The following is a 15,241-nucleotide window of genomic DNA, read 5'->3' as shown; positions in this document are numbered from 1 at the left end:
AAGAAAATCTCTACCGTGGCAAAAGCTCCTCAAAGCCAAGGCCAGGTGACGCCGTTGTCTTGCGCACATTGCTATTGTTTAGTGACAAGAGCATCAGCAAAAAGCAAGTTGCAAAATAGCAGGAGCATCGACCTGCTGGAATCAGTGCTGTTATAACATGTTTCAGTTGAAGATTGCAGATTTTGTAACGAGGCTAAAAAAAAAAATTAAAAAAAAGTGAGGTTGAATTTACTCTATTAGTCCCAGGTTCCTTTGAAATGTAAGATATTTCTAGTTATGTTGCAGCTATATATCTGCATGCCAAATCAAAGTTAGGCTTCTGTTTCTGGGAGCAGCCTCTTTGCAGATAGTGATTGTTTTGCGTCTTGTGCGCAGTACATTTTGATCATTCCTCCCATTTTTCCTATTTATAATTTATGCACACTACAGACAGAGAACCAGGAACGTGTGGTGTCACAAGAGTACCAACTGGTGACACAAGAGCCCGTGGACTGTGTTGGTACATGTAGAGGGAGTGAGCTACAGCTGTGAGTGCTCAGGCTGTGGGGAGCACTCCACTCTCACCAGAGGGTGTCCCAGAGGGTGGGGGTGGCTCTGTGAGAAGTGCCTTACATGCCCCTACCCTCCACCCAAATGCCTTTCATCATTGCCTAAACATCATCTAGCAAGCTAGAACTTCAGCACTGTTTGCCATTTTGAATCTCATCTTTGCATATGGAAATGACCCGCTCAGTCAGAGTGAAAGGGACCTACATGTCATAACTCTGCGGCAGCCTTTTATGTCCAGAGTTGTATTGTTTGAAGTAGCTCGGTATATAAAGTTGCATGAATCATTGTTGAAAAGACCATTAAAAGACAATCAAATTGTAAGATACAGCTCACTAAACATGCTCTCATAAAACATCCCCAGTGTTCAGTCAATGAGGCTTAGTTTGGATTGATGCAAGATCTCCTAAATCTCATCAGAGACAAATTAAGATTTTTTTTTTCCTTCAACCTCACAAAAACAAAACAAACAACTTTGACTAAAGATATTTTCCTGAAAGCAAACGACCAACAGACATCAGGTTTATGCTCAGCTGCAGTGGGACCATCGGCAGCCCGTGCAAGAAAAATTGAAGAGTTGGTATTCAATTAATCATATGTAGGTTTTTTTTTCTTTTTTTTACACAAACAAAACTTTCATGTTAAGATTTCCTTCATGACTTTAAAATGGATTTCTCAGTCATGTTTTCGTGCGACGACTACCAAGAATTTCACTATGGCCAACGCCAAACGTTGCATAAACCTGGCACGTGCAAGTTGTACTGGATATTTCTCTGCGCTGATGAAGCCTGTATCAGCTTCTCTTCACCGTTATGCTCACACACACAGACACAGAGTCTATAGACTGTCAGCGCTGCCTCTGGTGGGGCTGGAGCAGATGATGTGACAGGAAGTCACTAACATGGTCCAGATGTAAAGACACGAGACCACCCCCCGACACAGCTGCAAACGCACTACAGGCCCTGACTGGATCCCTGCATGCAGAGGCAAAAACCACCTCTGTGGTTCGAGGTGATTATGTTCAAGATGGACATGGACATACGCAAAGTTTGACGTCCATAACGCTCACTTACAACACAATCAGATCTCATAAGATCAAATGAAACGTCTCTGATCCGATGCGCCATCTGGTGTTTGAAATGATGTATTGCAACTAATAAAAAATTGTCCTTAAAGTTCTTTTTTTTTATTTTTATTTATTAACAGTTTTTTTTTATTTTTTATTAACTATTAATAATGACGAAGACTGATTTTCGGTTTTGAAAACTAAACAGTGAGCACGAGAAAATTGGACACCACATTTGTTCCGACCAGGTAGACAAAGCACAGAAACAAATGAAAACAAAGTGAAGTGAAGAACAGTTGTGCTGCAAACATTTCTCATAACAATACGTTTATAAAGTTCACGTCAGATTATGACAACAGCCACACAAAACTATTTTGCCTGAACGACAAAGGAAAAAAGTTGATCAAAGAATGGGCAACGTTCAAATAATATATTTTTTTCGACATGAGAGCAGATTTCCAACATCCAAGAAATTTGGGGTTGCTGTTTTCTGTTTCCAGGAGACTGCAGTCTTTTTTAGGCAGCTCTGTGTTATGTCTGAGCAAAGCGCTTCCGTCTCTGATGTTCTTTCAAGCCATTACAGGAAGGTCCTAGTCCTAGTCCTCATCCTCGTCTTCATCAATTAGGACCATTTTCCTTCTGCGCTTCACCGGAGCGGAGACATCTTCCCCGTCTGAATCAGCATCATTGTTGCCGTCCAAATGTCCTGCAGTGGTGTCTTGGCCTGCAGGGACGATGTTATGGGCATAAAAACATTACAGTTAACGCACCAGCAAATCTATTGACGTCCATGTATACTGATACTAAATGCTTGAGTACATAAACCATTTTATTACCATTTTTCTCCTCCTCCGCCTCCTCCTCCTCATCATCATCATCATCCAGAACTCTGCTTCTTTTAGCTGACGTCTTCTTGTGGGATCTACCACAAACAGGGCATCAATAAGTATGTTAAAATATGCTAATAACCACAATAACCATGGATTTGGGCTGGAATGAATAAATAAATGAATAAATAAATAAAAGGAACCAAAAATGGCAATACTTGGCTCATTGGTCCTTTTTTTGGAGTTATACAAGGCAGACCAGAATGCCTTGTATTCTGGTCTGCCTTGGAGATGAATCTGAATGCCAGAATGTCTATCACGTTGTGGACCAGATTTCTTATTATTTGGACTCTTATGTTCCATTTTTCATTGTATAATCTTATTTTTATGATATGTCATGGACGTACACACAAAAAACAAAACATCTCACGTATTATGAACCTGCACTTTTACTGTTTCTTTTCTACGTTCCTTAAAAATCAATAAAACATTTAAATAATAAGAATAAAATGCCAATACTTCCCATACCTCTCAGTTGTATCATCTCCATCTTCTGTCGTCATAGGAGATGAATCTGAAAGAGGATTAAAAAAAAAAAAAAAAAAAAAAAAAAACGTTCATGAAAATTTAAACAGTTCTGTGAATATATATAATAGATCTAACTCTGCCCTTTCTGACCAACTGATCCGAGAACACTGTATGTGAACATGTGTTACCAACAATGGAAAAAAAAAAAGAAAAAGCTTGCGTGGGACCGGGCTGCCGTCAGACGATATCTGTAATTAGAAGCTATTCTATTACCCGTCGCTCAGAACATGAGAACCCGACGCACCTGTGTGCTTTGCCGCGCGTTGCTTCTTCTTGCGCGTGAGTGCCAGATCTCTCAGGGCTTGGGCCCTCTGCTCCCCAGGATCCTCCTCTTCCTCCTCCTCCTGTTCCACCTCCTGGGACTCTTTGTTTGGTCCCCTGGATAAGACCTGCTCCTCATCCAATCTAGGTTGCTCCTGACTTGAACCGAGAGCTGCAGCTATGTTTAGCAGTTGGGATGGACGAATCTTAGCTGGGATCCTCCAAAACATCTCCTGAAAACAAACACAAACATATGGCCCCAAATTAATGCACACAATACAGATGAATTGTTAAAGGTCCAGAGTGTAAAATTTGACTTGAGTTATGATTTTTATATTGGTAAAACCAAATAAAAAACAAATACATTAATAATAGTGTATACTCGCAGTACAATAAAAGTCATTTGGTTTTCCTACTCTTAGAACAGTTTTCATACATATCAGAATATACATAGAGCAGAGCGTCTTGCTCCTAGTTAGCTGCTGTTTTCCACCGCCATTTTTTTTTTTTTAAGGAGGCCCAGCTGACAGTGAACTAAATACCAAACACTCTGACAGGCGGGCTCCCTAAAGAAATTTACACACTGGACCTTTTAGGTGAGGTGAAACAGTTTTGATAGTTAAATGTTCCAAAAACAACCCACCTGCTCATCGGCAGGCGCTCGCAGTCCGAGCTTGCGCAACAGCTTGAGGAAGCGCCTGTTCTCCATGGCGTCCTCGTTGGCCTCAGCCAGAGGAACCAGAGGCACAGCCTGGGAGAAATCTTGGAGAAGAGACCACAACCTTCTCAACAAGAGATCCAGACAGCGGCGATAATATTGTTTTATTGTATTTTTTTTCCTACATCCTAGAAGAGCTGGAGTGATGAACGGGACGAGGGAGGAAATGTAACTTTTGGTTCTCACCGTCTTCTTCTCGATCTTTCGCCGTCTTGAGTAGAGAATTTTGAAGCCACGATATGGGGCCAGACAAACCTGTGATGGAATTAAAAAAAAGATTAAAAGGAAGAAAAGATTAAAAAAAAAAAAGGAAAATAAACCTTTATAGAGTTGTTTAAAACATACTTTACTTTATCCGTATGTATAGATACACATATATGTACATATATATGTGTATGTATATATACACACACACATAAATGTTTTAATTTCTTTATTCTCGTCTTACCCTCCTGCTGCAGCGCAAACACCATGGGAGCAATATCAGCTCTGCTCCCCAATGGGGAGGACAGACTTTGACTGCTCCCATTTAGGGAATTTTCCTTTTCTTGCTCTTCATATTCCTCGTCTTCGTCCTCATCGTCTTCCTCCGCCTCATCATCTTCATCCTCTCCGTCAACTGGATCCTCTGCGAAACCCTGTGTTAGATTCTCTAGGAACTCCTCTTCAGTCTGTGGTAGAAAAACATGTAGATTTTTAGGAAAACAGCACTTCTTGAAAAATAAAAAATATATATAAAATATATATATATATATACACACACCATCACGATCCTACAAAGCACTTACTTACATTCTCCCACTCACACCTCAAAGTGCAAACAGTTGAACCGCACAGATTTGAACCACCTTCCCTTCGCTCCTTAAATTATTTTATTTTTTTTACTGAAGTTCTTATTTTGTCTTATGAACAATAAACAACAAAACAATTTCCATTTACTTGGGTACCTCTGATGCAACCAAACCTTTTTAACACAAAAAATCTGGCTAATATTTAATGACAATAATTGAGATCAAGTACAATTTAAAAAAAGTTTTTCTCCACTACTGTATATAATAATAGATGCCCTGGAGACTGAAGACAGAAGCTGTTGTTTGCTAGCTAGCTAGCTCTATAATTTAAGACAAGAAATACTATTACCGATTATGATGATGCCCTTCTCAAATACTCATTGAAAATCATTATTTATTTGATTATGATTTATGTCATTATAGGCTTTATCTTGGGCCTCATCATTATACTTTGTTCAGCCACAATGAAGGGACTCATACAGGAACAGGAAGCCTTTGATTACACTTCAACCTCCCAAAATAATGTCGTATTTCAAACGTACGCATATGCATTTTAGTAAAGAATTATCATTTACTTTTACTGTTCCAACCACACACACACTAATCTAGTCGTGACCCAGTTCAACTGCACCTCCACAATAACAAAGGAACATCTGGAGCCTCACCATTCCTTTCCCAGAGCTCTTCCTGTGAGCGCCGCTGCTCCTCTTTTTGTAAAGCTGCCGTCTGTCAGACACCAGGCCGATGCTGAGCAGCTTGTCCACCACGCGGGCGCGCGAGCGCTTGGCTGTGAGCTTCTTCAGGATGTTTCCGAGCACATCTGAAGAACGAGCAGTTTGTTTTGTCACCGACAGAAGAGTTGCAGATCGGGAAGCATCGTGCACTCTCAACAGGAGGATCGTGTCATCCATTACCGTCAGAGTCCTTGTACTCTTCAAAGAGCATCTCCAGCTCCTGCTCCTGCTCCTCAGTCCACAGGACGATTCTGGTGCCCTTCCTATGGCAAGACGGAACAAGAACAGTTTAAGGTCCAGTGTGTGTAAAACTGGCTTGATTTCTGATTTTTATATTTGGTAAAAGCTTAAAATACTGCCCATAAATAGATTAATAAAAGTGTATACTCGCAGTACAATAAAAGTCATTTGGTTTTCCGACCCTACAAAGAGCAATCAGGGTCTCACTCCCACTATACTGCCATCTGATGTACAAATAGTTAAAGGTACAGTGTGTAATATTTGGAGATTTTGAAGAAGAAACAGCAACATCAAGTGCATCATTTTAGACTGCAGCGTCTTTCACTCTCTCTCCCTCTCCTGAGTTTGCCAGTGAACTACGGTGGCCTGCGCACACAAACCTGGATACCTCGTCCACCTTCTTCTTCCTTGGTTTATTTGAAAAAGTGAGTGTTCACCCTATACACGAAACGCACTGTCAGGCGACCTGGATTGTCCACACCAGGCTTCCTTAGAAATATGGCCGTGCAAGATAGCAGCTAACTGGGAGCAAGACCCTTGATCTATGGATATTCCTATATGTTTCATGAGAACCGTTCTAAGAGTAGAAAACAAATGACTTTTATTGTACTGCGATTATACACTTTTATTAATGTATTTATGAACAGCATGAACAGCATGAACAGCTGAAACACTGTCAGGCGGGTTTCCTTTAAAATTTTACACACTGGACCTTTAAACCATTTTAACAAACATTTTTCAGCACTGCTTTTCAAACACTGTCTCATTGGCAGCATCATCATTATCTCTACTGCTATTATCAATACATCACGGGACACCTACTTTGGCTTCTTGAGTTCCTTGGCGCTGTCCACCAGACCCAAGTGCACCAGCTGTGTCACAACCTGGCGCCGGGTGCGGTTGCTGTTGCTCAGTAATGGCAACAGAGTCTCCACAATATCAGGTACTGACAGCAAAACAAAAGAAAAAGACAAAACGATCATGACAGGATGGCTGCGTGTGTGTGTGTGTGTGTGTGTGTGTGTGTGTGTGTGTGTGTGTGTGTGTGTGTGTGTGTCAACTGTGCAACAAAACAAGATGGAAACCTTCAGAGTGACGGTGCTCCTCGTAGAGGCGCCGCAGCTCCTCTTCCTCCTCTTCGGTCCACGCCGGGCTCTTTGTCACTCTGACACATTTTAACACAACTCAGTTAAAACATTATTTATGTAGCACGTTTCCATATATTTTACATTGAACATCCAGGTGAGGAAACAGCCTCCGAGGAGGGGCCGTCCACATCAGGGGTTCACTGCAGCAGGTGACCACATGGGGGCGTGCCGCCACAATCAGACCCAGACAGAAGGGAGCCGTGATGTGGGACAAGACTTGGCGTTATTATTTATTTCCCACAAGAGTACTGTGGAGTGGGGAAGGTTGTTTTTATTGGCAGGCTAGCAGAATCAATTGACTTACACTAGCCTAGCACCAGTGAACTCTGCTTAACTAGAGGACTAGAAACCGTCCGTCTCCACTGATAAATAGCACACTGGCTAACTTAGAAATCAGGTCCTATGTACAAAATTCTAAACCAGCTCTTTAAGATCATTGAGACACTTAAAAAATACCAAAAAAAAAACAACACTTAAAATCAATCCTAAATCACATAGGGAGCCAAAACAGGGACTGTGAGACAGCGTTTAGCTTGTTCTTGCCTCCTGGTCCTCATTAGCACTTGACAATAAGCAATAACACGCCACCCTATCATGAAACAGCAAAGGCACCGACCCTTCACTGACGTAGCCTTCAGTCATCTCGTGCGCCGCCGTCACATTTTTCCAGAACAGCAGCTCAACATAAGCCTTGTTGTTTTTGGCTGCGACTGCAAAGAAGCGGTTTATCACAAACTTGGCAAAGGTCACCAGCTCCTGTGAAGATGAGAAAATGAGGTTGGGCTTCTCTGTCACATCTGTTGCGGAACTTTCCATCGAAGCAGGCTGCACGAGTGACCACAAAGGATTTTACCCCATAAGCAGCGGCGGCCGGGTCGTTCAGGATCTTGTTGAAAAGTTGGAAGACGGACAGCTGGAACAGCAAGGCGTCCATCTTCAGGCCGAAAGCCAAACGGTGGAGCATCCGGGCGATGCAGTGGTTGGTGTGGGCCGTGTTCTTGGAGTAGGATTTCAATAGGAGGAGGTAGGGAAGCACAATGGCAGGGTTGGCAAACCTGCGAGGAGGGAAGACAAAGAACCAGCAACATTAGCTTGGCTCCTGTGTAAGGCTCAGGGACAAACATCCATACATTTGCAGCTCCGGACAAAATGATCCGATCCCGTCAAATATCCCAGAGAATTATCATCTTTTGGTCCCAAATATTGATATCAATGAAAGTAAATCTTAGCAAATAATGGCGCATGATTGATCTAAAATCACTGGCGACTGGCTTTCAACTTAACAGCCGCGTGCCGATTCCAAAGCAGCTAAACTTTATTAAGGTGGATCAAAATTAATCAGAATGCAGCATTTGTGCCAAGGACGTAGTGGCAGAGGACAGGAATCCAGCAAACTTGATTTGAAGGGAATCCTGAGCTGGATCACCAGAGAAATGCAAAAGAAAAGTTTTGTGCTGTAATCGCAAAGTGTATTTCTTGATGTTCAAATCAGTTTTGAAACATCCGGTATCGTTCCCAACCCGGTATCGAAACCAAAGTATTGAAAAATGAGCCTCACCTTTTGATGAAGTCAAGATAGTTGAACTCTCTCTCAGACACTTGGACGGACGCCAACTCCTCCTCTTCCAGCTCCGCTATTTCGTCCTCATCGTCTGCCGGCAGCTCAGGAGGAGAAGAGCCTGAAAGACCAAAAAGGCACAATTTAAAACGCTGCACCGGTGTTAAAACAACAGAGACGAGAGCGAGTCGACTGACGTGGCAGGTTGGCGTGGAGGATCTGCTTCAAGAGCTCCAGTTCTTCATCAGGCTCCACATCAGCTGAACCAAACGCATCTCCTTCTGGCCACACCTCCCTGAGTGCCGCAGGAAGTGTTGAAGTATTTCAGTAGCTGAACATGAAACAGAGGCCCAGCCCTACATCGCCTCCTACTGTCACTCGGAGCTACGTAAATTAGCCGTGGTGTCCGAATCTTGGGTGAACATCGGTATTCACTATGTTGTCTACTCAGTGTTTCCCACAAAAAGTAAAAGTGTCCAACCGATGGTGACTAACCAAGCGATATATCCCATCATGCATTGCGCTCGCGCTGACCCATCAAGTAGAAAAGCGAAGTGTTATTATTTTTTTTTAATGTGGGAAGAAACTTAGTATAATATGTAATTGTCACAAAAATGCATATACATGTGTAAATTAATTTAGATGTTTAATCATTAATACATTTATCACCACCTGCTGGACAGGACGTTTTAACAATGTGACCACAATGACATCATTAACGGTGCGAAGAGTGGAGTCTGAAATATATTTTTCAATTTGGCTAATGAGTAGCTCTGTACAGTTGGCTACATAGAACTCCATATATAGTGAGTAGAGGGAAGGAGTGGGTGGTCTGGGACACAGTCGGAGAGTGGTGGTGCGTCTTGCTGACCTGGCGGCCCGCAGAAGGCCCAGCGCCATTGGTCCCTGGCGAGCCAGCAGGGCGTCCTGCACCCTGACCATGGCTTCGGTTCGCTGCTCCTCCAGAGGGGTTTCAGACGCCGCGTCGAACGGCACCAGGCCTTCGGTCAACGACTCCGACAGCTGAAGTCGTCGCAAAAGTCGACGTTAGAGCAAACGCAGCCTCCGTGACGATTGAAACAGCTTTTTAGTGGTGAAGTAATATTGAATAACTGACCTGGAAGCCGCTACCCCTCACTTCCTCCTCCACGACCTTCCAGATTTCCTCCAGGGCCTCTGGACTGGTCTCCACAGCCGCGGGCTTTTTAGGACCTCGAGACTTTTTCTGCCTCACTCTCTTCCTCTGTGCAGGGTAATGTTGATATATATATAGTTAAAGGTCCAGTGTATAATATTTTGAGACTTTGAAGAAGAAGAAAGAGCAACAAGTGCCAACGGTTTATATTGCAGGTTCTTTCACTCTCCCTCCCTCTCCCGAGTTTGCCTGTGAGCTACGGTGGCCTGTGCACACAACACAAACCTCGATAACTCGTCAACCTTCCTCTTCATTTGTTTATTTCAGGACGCAAGCGTTCACCATAATAGCAAGACGTCCTTTAGGTGACCTGGATTGTCCACACCAGGCTTCTTTAGAAATACGGTGGTGCATCTATGGATATTCTTATATATTAATGGGAATCATTTTAAGGGCAGGAAAACCAAATGAGGTTTAAAAGTAAGGGCCCCATTTGAAGATGATCTGCTTCAAACTCTGCCAGAAGTGTGACAGTGAGTGAGTTTAAGGGGCTGCTTGGCATCATTTACCTGAACCATGAGATTTCTGCGGCCTTTGGAAAAGCGCTCCAGCATGCGCAGGAAGAGATGCGTCGACTCCACCAGGTCTTTGAGGTAGGACTGAGGCTGTTTGGTTTCATCATACTTCCTCAGCAAGGTCAGGAAAATCTCCCTGTATTCCATCAGGTAAAATATGTTGCCTGGGAAACGAGGCGAAAGGGAGAACAAACGCAGCTTAGCACATGACTCGGCAGGCAGGGGGGTTCGAACGGTGCGACTGAGGCACAACCGTCAGCGTCTCACTTTTGATGACGTTGGAACTCTGACGGATGTTTTCGTCCGGTGAGCAGTCCATCTCATTCACGGTCAGCAGCAGTTCCTGGTACGCCTTCAGAGCCAGGTGCATCCTGCAAGAGACCAGACCCTCAGTCCAAGATCCCAGCGTTCTGACTCAATCCAAGCCTCTCCCCTCCTGCCCCAACCTGCGTGACCAGGAGGTGGCCTCTTTGCGGTCCGTAAGGATCATCTCGTAGTAGTTGGTGATGTTGCGCTCGATGAAGTGGAACGCACGGATCGTCATCGTCTCGGAAACCAAGTCGGCACGGAAACCGTTGCCGCGGTTAAAGGCCATGAAGAAGCTGAGCGCCCAAAGGTAGTACGTCTCGTCGTGTTGCTCCGTCTGCTCTCTCACTAGACGTTCCTGCAGAGGGTGATAAAGTGCTGAGACTCTAAGCTTGAGTTGAGTTGTTCACTTAAAAGGTCCAGTGTGTAAAATTTGGCCTGATTTATGATTTTTGTATTGGTAAAAGCTTAATATACTTCCCATAAATACTTTAATAAAAGTGTTTACTTGCAGTACAATAAAAGTAATTTGGTTTTCCTACCTAGTATACAGAGAGAAAAGAGTCTTGCTCCTAGTTAGCTGCCATCTTGCGCCATCATTTTTTTAGGAAGCCAACCTGACAGTGGCCTAAATATGAGATGCCCTGTCAGGCGGCCTTCCTTAAGAAATGTACACACTGGAGCTTTAAATAGAGTCCTATCATGAAAAGCACCCAAGCATGCAATCTCCCACTTTTTTGCTTGCAAGAAATATGAAGATTGTTTACGTAAAATTGTCCATTTGCATAAATACTCTTTGGAAACGTGTTATTGTCACTGCAGCTCACCTTGACGAGATACATGAGGTGATTGTAGCAGTTCTCCAGGAAATCGACACAAAAGTCTCGCAGGAAGAGTCGGACGTTCAGGGCTGAGCGTCGCTGATCTTTGCACTCCTGGGCCTGACGATGCCTTTTGGGGACACGTCTCACTGCTTTCCCAGTGTCGTGAGTATAATTTTTGAACTAAAACAAGAGAGGAGGGAAAGAAAAGAGTTTGTTTTTTTACTTCTGCAAAACCACCAACAACGTAATGAGTCTCACAAGGGTTACTATGACTTACACTGTGCACATGCTTGTGATAAATCACATTGTTGTCTCCAATTGACTTGAGGCCTTGAACAACAAAAGACCCTCCAAATCGAGAGTGCCTAGGGAGAGGAGATCAAACACAACAACATCTGTTATTTCAAACCAGCCTTGTTTTGGATAAGTTGCACTTCTATATAAAGTTGATATTAAGAAATACAAAAAAATGTTAACTAGAATTAATTGGGTAGAGTAAGTAGGTTACAATATTAAAACTGTAGTTACAGTATTAGGATAGTGATTTAAGTTCAAAAATAATTTTTAATTCTGATTATATAAGACCGCTGAACTTTAATAATGTCCAGGTCAATATATTTTCAACAGTTGCAATTGTAATTTAATTGATTAAATTTGAAACAAAATTTTGTATTGGACAATTTTGTTAACATTCCTAACATGCTTGTGTTTTGTCAGTGTGCATGTGTTTCCTTCAGCTGCACTGCGCAGACCGTTCATGTGACTGCACCTTGTCCCTCTCTGGAATGTGCGAGAGCGTTTCTCCGCCTGCTCCTTCTGCCTCAGTGACTCCAGTTCCCGAGAGTCCCTCAGCTTCTCCTCTGCTGAGCGGGACTGGCCCGCACTCACCAAGGTGTCCGGAGTCTGCAAGGAAGGAAACAAAGGGTTCAAAACGCAGACGAGCTGAGAATCTACCTCCTTCTAATAAGCTCAGTCTCACCTGGTCTCTGAACATAAGGGTGATTATTTCCAAGATGTGCAAACTCCACTGCTGCTCACTCTGGGCCGACGCCAGGAATTGGACCAGGTCATCAAAGCCGCTCATGTGAATTGCCCACAACAGTCTATCGTGGATGCTGGCATCATCATCCACTTTCTTAAGAGGAAGATTATAAACAAAGCAAAAAAAAAAAGTAAATTACATGCTTTCCCTGATAAAACTGTCTCTGCCTTTTTACGTCGACATAATTGACTTTAAAACACACCTTCTCTTCACAGGGGTCAGTGGGTACATGGAGCACATTTCTAACCAGCACTAGGATCCTCTCAATCAGGAGGTTATCCTCTTCCTGTCTCTGCTCCCAGTCCTGAAAGACATAATGGTGGGAAATAAAATACCCAAATTGTTGTGATAGAACTTTTGAAAAACTAGACAGATGAGATCTAGGACCACCAACCAGTTGTAGAAGGTTGTATAATGTCTCACTCAAGACGCCAAATACTCTCTCGCTGGCAAAAGCCTGGGGGGAAAAAAACAACACAGTGCCTTTGAGTGACTGCAAATGTTATTATGTTAAAATGCCACATGGCAGTCTCACTGCATGATAAAAACAAAGAAAATATCTTCAAAAGAGATATTAAGGGCACTCGATACCTCTTTGTAGGCCTGCAGATGAGATGTCACTTCCAAAAAGTGATGTCTAAACACCGGATCATCAGGGACTTTACCAAAGCAAATCATGGCAGGCTGAGTAAGGTTGACCATGAGTCTAAATGAGAGGGAAAACATTCATCATTAAATACAGAGAAGCTATTCGGGGGGAAGGATAGGAGCATATTTTGATCCCACCATGACATGCAATATTTGTGATATGAAACTTTGAAATCCAGATTGAACTTTCATACCTGATACAGGCATCAAACAAGGTCTTATCGTGGCCATGTTGAGTGATAATAGGCAGAAGATCATTCTGTATGATCTGGCCTGCACCCAGCTGCTGCCGCACATCCCGGGTGTCGTCTTCATGGCGTAAATACCTAATCAAGTCCTTTATACTCTCTGCAGTACAGGTGGAGAGGTGTCCCGAGGGATGGGTAAGAGACTGTTTTCAGTACATACACAGTTAAAAGCCATTGTCATGTCTTGCATTCACCGGAAATCCAAGCGTGCACTGACCTAAACAGTCTGACTCCTTGTGGTAGGTGTCTCCTTCCAAATAGCCAAGAGCGCTGCACGTTGCCAGAAGTTCACAATTCATTGTCGATCACAACATGCACCACCAGCCAGCCTAAAAACAATAAGTTCAAGTTACTCACGAAGCATGACGTCAAAAGTTCGACGCGTTGACGTCACAGGGAAATAGAAACAAATCTTTTAACTGTGGACTTAACAGGTTACTTTAATAGCATAAACGTTGGGGCAGAAGTGCTCTCAAACTTATGTTAATATGACATCATGTTACTGAGTATGGCTGACTGATGCCAACAGCCTGAACACTAGGTCCGATATTCAGATACAACGAAACACTGTGGGAATAAATTAGACTAATACAGTGATAATAGTTTTTAATCCCTATTACTAACAACTTATTCACAAACGATGCTACGACTGGCTCCTGCTAACGTTAAGGTGCCAGAGATGTTAGCTTGTGTTTAAATCGGCGGGGCTCGTTACGACTTAACCGCATCTTCGGCAAAGTAAAAGCAACACAGAGCTTTCGACCCTTTCAACAAAAATGATGGCACTCATCATGCGAGTTTGTTTTTACCCTCGTTGAAATAAGACGGGAGGATTTGTGTCAAAGTCGAGCGGCTCTTGCTGCGGTCTTCAAACTTCCCTCGCGCCAAGATTGCGAGCGAAAAACTCACGAAACCGGAAATGGTGAGCGGGGAATTCTGCCCTCCCCCAAGTACTGCAGGCAGAACAACGACCTTTCCCGAAAACCTGTCACGAAATCACAAATATTTTTGATTGATATATTGATATAAATATTAACGGCCACCCTCTGGTTAATATTGTCGGTTCACTGCCGATGTGCCTGACAAGTTTTTAGAAGCTTGAGCTGAAGTGTTGCTGCCTGGCAGTCAGTAATGAGGACGACATTCACGACTTTCAGCTGCAACACACTTTGACTGTCAGAGGGTTGGGGTTGACGCTATGTAAATAAATAAATAAATAAATAAATAAATAAAAGAAAAGAAAAACACGTTGGAACTGTTAAAACGCAATTTATCTAAACGAAAACAGCAAAAATCATCAAGAACAGCCCAATCAATAACTGAGAAAAGCAAACTATGCTCAGTTTACTAAATCAACTGGCATACATTTGTCACAGAAAGGTTGGCTTCATTTCAAGAAATACGCAAAAACAACAATAACTTAAAGTGCTCTTCTGAGACTTACAGGTGCATTGTGTAGATTGTGTCATCTAGTGGTCAGATTGTAGATTGCAGCGCTCTTCCCACGTCAAAAAGGATGTCGTTGACAGCGAGGTTCCCAACCAACCATTTGTTTGACTAGTTAGCAAAACTTTATGTCAGTGTCACACAAGTCAGCCAGTCTAAAATGTCTGTTTTTCTTACAACGACAAATGTTGCTGCCAAGAGCACCACGGCCATCTTCTAGTAGCACTGCGGCCAGCCAGCCACCTGTACACGCACTGTGCCCGACCGGGTGGCAGGCGGACGTCTTTGTTCACTTTACTCTCACTTATTTGGTCTAAAAAATCATAACAATCCATTGTGGGGAGACTGTTCTTTGAAAGGAATGTAAGCCTATTTTCCTATCTCAATTCCTCCCCGGACATGAGATTTGTGTGCATTTAAGCAGGCCCAGGTTTCACACTGAGTGAGTATAAATCAATCAAGAGAATATTTAGTTATTATTAGGTTTAAAAGGTAATTTATAGTATTTTTCGTTGGTGGTGTGCCATGTCTTTTTTTTTT

The 15,241-nt window shown here is 43.0% G+C and overlaps 1 protein-coding gene across 1 annotated transcript; it reads right to left on the bottom strand.

Moving 5' to 3' along the window:
- Window positions 1-1,750: 1,750 nt before the first annotated feature.
- On the bottom strand, window positions 1,751-14,185 carry timeless (timeless circadian clock). Its single transcript, XM_076024487.1, has 30 exons — window positions 14,065-14,185; window positions 13,473-13,584; window positions 13,202-13,355; window positions 12,951-13,065; window positions 12,754-12,816; window positions 12,562-12,663; window positions 12,297-12,452; window positions 12,087-12,220; window positions 11,595-11,682; window positions 11,321-11,497; window positions 10,634-10,851; window positions 10,455-10,558; window positions 10,182-10,351; window positions 9,595-9,720; window positions 9,349-9,500; window positions 8,675-8,772; window positions 8,478-8,598; window positions 7,773-7,974; window positions 7,536-7,675; window positions 6,857-6,936; window positions 6,594-6,717; window positions 5,712-5,794; window positions 5,463-5,617; window positions 4,455-4,677; window positions 4,193-4,261; window positions 3,932-4,050; window positions 3,272-3,521; window positions 2,968-3,013; window positions 2,449-2,534; window positions 1,751-2,336 (listed from the first exon to the last, which is right to left on the bottom strand). Exons 2-30 carry the CDS (start codon window positions 13,552-13,554, stop codon window positions 2,209-2,211), a joined length of 3,765 nt encoding a protein of 1,254 aa, XP_075880602.1. The 5' UTR covers window positions 13,555-13,584; window positions 14,065-14,185; the 3' UTR covers window positions 1,751-2,208.
- Between the last annotated feature and the right edge of the window lie 1,056 nt (window positions 14,186-15,241).

This window comes from Nelusetta ayraudi, unplaced genomic scaffold, assembly GCF_046127955.1.
Source record: "Nelusetta ayraudi isolate G7.1 ecotype Tasmania unplaced genomic scaffold, CSIRO-AGI_Nayr_v1 ptg000017l, whole genome shotgun sequence".
NCBI lineage: Eukaryota > Metazoa > Chordata > Actinopteri > Tetraodontiformes > Monacanthidae > Nelusetta > Nelusetta ayraudi.
The sequence above is the reverse complement of the archived record's forward strand: the minus strand, read 5'-3'. Positions and strand labels throughout refer to the sequence as shown.